The sequence below is a fragment of the Lycium barbarum genome, chromosome 6 (assembly GCF_019175385.1).
Source record: "Lycium barbarum isolate Lr01 chromosome 6, ASM1917538v2, whole genome shotgun sequence".
NCBI classification, from domain to species: Eukaryota; Viridiplantae; Streptophyta; class Magnoliopsida; order Solanales; family Solanaceae; genus Lycium; species Lycium barbarum.
Window position 1 is genome coordinate 7,496,930 of NC_083342.1, and position 3,773 is coordinate 7,500,702.

Consider the following 3,773-nt stretch of genomic DNA (forward strand, 5'->3'; position numbering starts at 1 on the left):
TAAAGCAATAATGCATATGTAGTGCGTGGTATTAAAAATAGTAGTGCATGCAGTGCGGCGAATTTAAAGCAATAATGCATATGCAGTGCGTGGTATTTAAAATAGTAATGCATGCGCAGAGCATTTGAAAGCAATAATATTTGTGCGTGTTATAGGAAGATTCAAACCGCTCGATGCGCAGTCCCTGCAAAGCTGTAAGCATACTTCAGCTTCCGCAACTGGAAGCCTTGGTGATATTTCACCTTGCTAAAATGTTTCCATGAATAAAATTCCTGCGCTCAAAGAAAATTATGAGTTTCGAAATTTGTGTTGGTTTTGAATCATCCTTTGCTTCATGACTTTCGTGATGTTTTCTTGGCGCTAAGATTCGTATGCCGTTCATTATCGTTGAAGAGTAGCTAAAAATCGGTTCTGCGTTACTCAAAGAAAGAAAATTTGTTAGTATAAAAGGAAGTGGTTGCCTTGCGTTGAACATTGAAGCTTTGGCTTTGAATCTGTGCTTCTCGTTGCTATGCCATTGCGGAAATCTGATTATGTGAATATGGCTTGGGATAAGTCGTCTGCAAAATTTCTCCAGTTCAACTATGGGGGGAAAATTGGAATTTTATTTATTGAGACCGGACCCAACATGGGCGCCTACGTATCTTGCTACTAACAGGAATCAGGTCGGCCGTAGTTCATTATAAAAGTCTAGAAAAGATTACAAGATAGCGGCTACTCCTAAAGATGGGCATGTGGAGAATGATATTCTCGAGTGGCGAAATGATGTCCCTGTCAATCTGCTTGACTTGTTGCACGCTTTCTTTTCAAATGCCTTGGTGTCAGTTTCGATGGATCACCCTTAACAACAGTTGTCTTTGTGTTTGCAATATTACCGGTTGAAGGCTCTAGCTGTAGCTTTATCTTGCCACTTTCAATCATGCTTTGAATCTTAAATCTTAGTGCTGGACATTCTTCAATGTCATGTCCTTGAATGTTTGAGTGATAAGCACAACTCTTAGATAAATCAAAGTTTGGCGGTGGATGCTTAGGTATAAATCCCTCCTTTGGTTGTAGAATACCCTTAGCACTCAACCTCTCAAATATATTTGCCAATGGTTCACTTAGAGTAGTGAAGCAAAAGGATTTCCTCTTCTTTTGATGTTGAGAGCTTGATTGTGCTTGGTGAAACCGTTGTTGGTAGCCTTGCTGGGAGTTTTGCTGACGAGGACATTGCATAGTGGCATAAGATTGAAAAATTTGGTGACTTTTATGGCATTGCGCTTGATGCATAGTCGTGGAAGCAAATTGGTTTTCCTTCATTTCACTTTGCAGATTTCCTAGTATCTTCGCTTGGAAGGTTTGGTGAACGGCTTGTGTTGCTGAGCTATCTGTAATCCTCCCTTCTTGAATGGCATTTTCTAGTTCTCTACCAACCCTAATCAAATCAGAGAAATTGTGTGCACAAGCTCCGAGCAACTTATCATAATATAAGTCTTCCTGAATTTGGATGAAGGTTGAGATCAATTCCCTCTCGGATAATGGAGGATGTATTTTTGAAGCTTCTAACCTCCATCGTATGGCATATTCTTGGAAAGACTCATGTGGCGTTTTCTTTACTCTGAGCAAATCGGCTATGTGCGGATCGCCCCCATTGTTAAACTCAAATTGCTTTATAAATCCGCGGGCCATATCTTCCCACGTAAGCCATTTGCTAAAATCTTGTTTAGTGTACCAAGAGAGTGCTGATCCTGATAAACTTTGAATGAACAATCTCATTCGTACGGCTTCATTATGTCCAATACCAATTAATCTGCTGCAATAGTCCTTTAAATGAGCGACGGGATCTCCCTTCCCATTGAAAGTGTTAAACTTGGGTATTTTGTACCCTGACTGAAGCTCAACGTTTGGATGCACACATAAACCTTCATACTTCAAAATCTGGAAATTCCTTGAACATAACGCTTCATTAATGACTTTCCTCAAATTGTGGAGTTCTTTTCCCAAATCTTCATGGTAAAGCGACTTGATTTCCTTTCCAGGCCTCTTATGTGGGGATATTGCCAGTTCGTCTTTCTTACTTTTCTCGAATTGACTGGTGGTTATGGAAAATTGAGGATTAGGAATTATCGCTACTTGATCGGGAGTGTAGGTTGAAGGAATTTGTGGAATGGTATAGGTAGGATCTAAGTGAGGCGAAATGGCTAAGGAAACGTTGCAAATTGAGCTGGAAGTTGAGGTTGTGTTAGGAAGAAGGCTTAAGGTATTTCCCAGATTGACTACAACATTTTTTTGAACCACCTTTCCCTTGCTATCGTTTTGTTCTTGCACCAAACCCATACCGGTGTTGAAAGCTTCAAATCTCTCTGCCATTATAGTCTCGTCCTTAATGCAGATTCGCAATCAACGCAATGTTCAATGCTAGGCAACCTCTAAAGATTTAAAAATAAGCAAGTAGGAAATAAATTCAAGTAATTCTCTTAGCATCAAGTAATCGCAAATAAATTCAAAAGCGAGCATATTACAAATAAACTCCAGTAAATCACTTAGCAAGTAAGCAAATGACTTACAAAGTTTATAACACAAACATTAATAACACGTCCTAATATGCAGGGACCTCTTTATGCCAGAGGTAGGCCTAACGCCAAATATTCGAGATTATGATAGAGTGATCCAAGCCATTTAACTGAGACACTTGAGTTTGGAAATAAAAGGCCAAGTTTCATAAAAATAACAAAAGCGAGTGCATTGATGAGACAGTAAAACTAAAATACAAAAAAGATGCTATAGTGTAAAACAATAGTAGAACTTGGCCTAAATCTTTGCGCTTAGATCACGTTGACGGCGGAACTGAAGATGATGCTCCGTCATTGCTAGGCCCTGCTCCCGTACTTCCCAAATATTGCATTATGTTCGTCATTTGATCTCACATCTCGAGAGTGACAACCATAGTCCCAAAGCGAGAATGTCTTATCCGAATTGTCTTTCCATGACGACGTCCAAACGCAATAAACACTCTCAACCCAGGCGAAACTTAATTAAATTAGAATCCTAATAGAAAAATTCCACCCGTAAACCAAAAGAAGAAAAGATCGTGAGATCAACTCTTATATAAATTTCCCCTCATGCTACTACACATACCAATATCAAAGAAAACTAGATGGTTCAAGGCATCATTTGGTCCCCCGGTTAACACCAACACGACTTTAGCCTTAAGGAAACCAGTTGGAATCCTTTTCCTCTTTAGTTCTACAAAATTAGGCCTTTAGCAAATGCAACTTAAATTAAACAAGTCTAAAGCCTTTAGCAATTAGTTTTAATTAAATTAAACAACTTAAATTATTGGTAGAAAGCAGGCCTAAACTCTGCTATTGAAGACTTTGTCAAGTCTTTACCTGTGATAAAATACCAAAATTGAAGTACTGCCTCTCCCGCAATATATAAAATAATGTTAATCTTCTTTGTAAAACAATACAAAGTGACAATGCTGCAATGGGTTACACTTTAAAATATCCCTTTAGCTAGTACTACTACTAGACAAGTTGAGTCATCTATTGTACCTTTACTTGTAATTGCTGTATATATGACTTCCATTTTCCATTATTTTAACTCAAATGACAAATTTTTTTTATTTTTTTTTATTTTTTTTGCGGCTGATAAGCAAGTTGGAGTTGAAGGCAACTCTTCTTGAATTTAAGAAAGAAAAGGGATACAGAAGGTTTCATTTGTACAATTTTGCATGGGAAAAGTATCTGAAAACGTTGCAGCAATATGAACAACTCTTAAAATACAAA

General features: G+C 38.1%; 1 protein-coding gene across 1 annotated transcript; it reads right to left on the reverse strand.

Annotated features, from left to right (window-relative positions):
* Positions 1-774: 774 nt before the first annotated feature.
* LOC132643746 (uncharacterized) lies at positions 775-2,352 on the reverse strand. The gene has a single exon (XM_060360279.1). It carries the CDS (start codon positions 2,350-2,352, stop codon positions 775-777), a length of 1,578 nt encoding a protein of 525 aa, XP_060216262.1.
* Between the last annotated feature and the right edge of the window lie 1,421 nt (positions 2,353-3,773).

Excerpts from the sequence above, each read along its gene's own strand:
- LOC132643746 (XM_060360279.1), bottom strand. The coding sequence starts at position 2,352 with ATGGCAGAGAGATTTGAAGCTTTCAACACCGGTATGGGTTTGGTGCAA.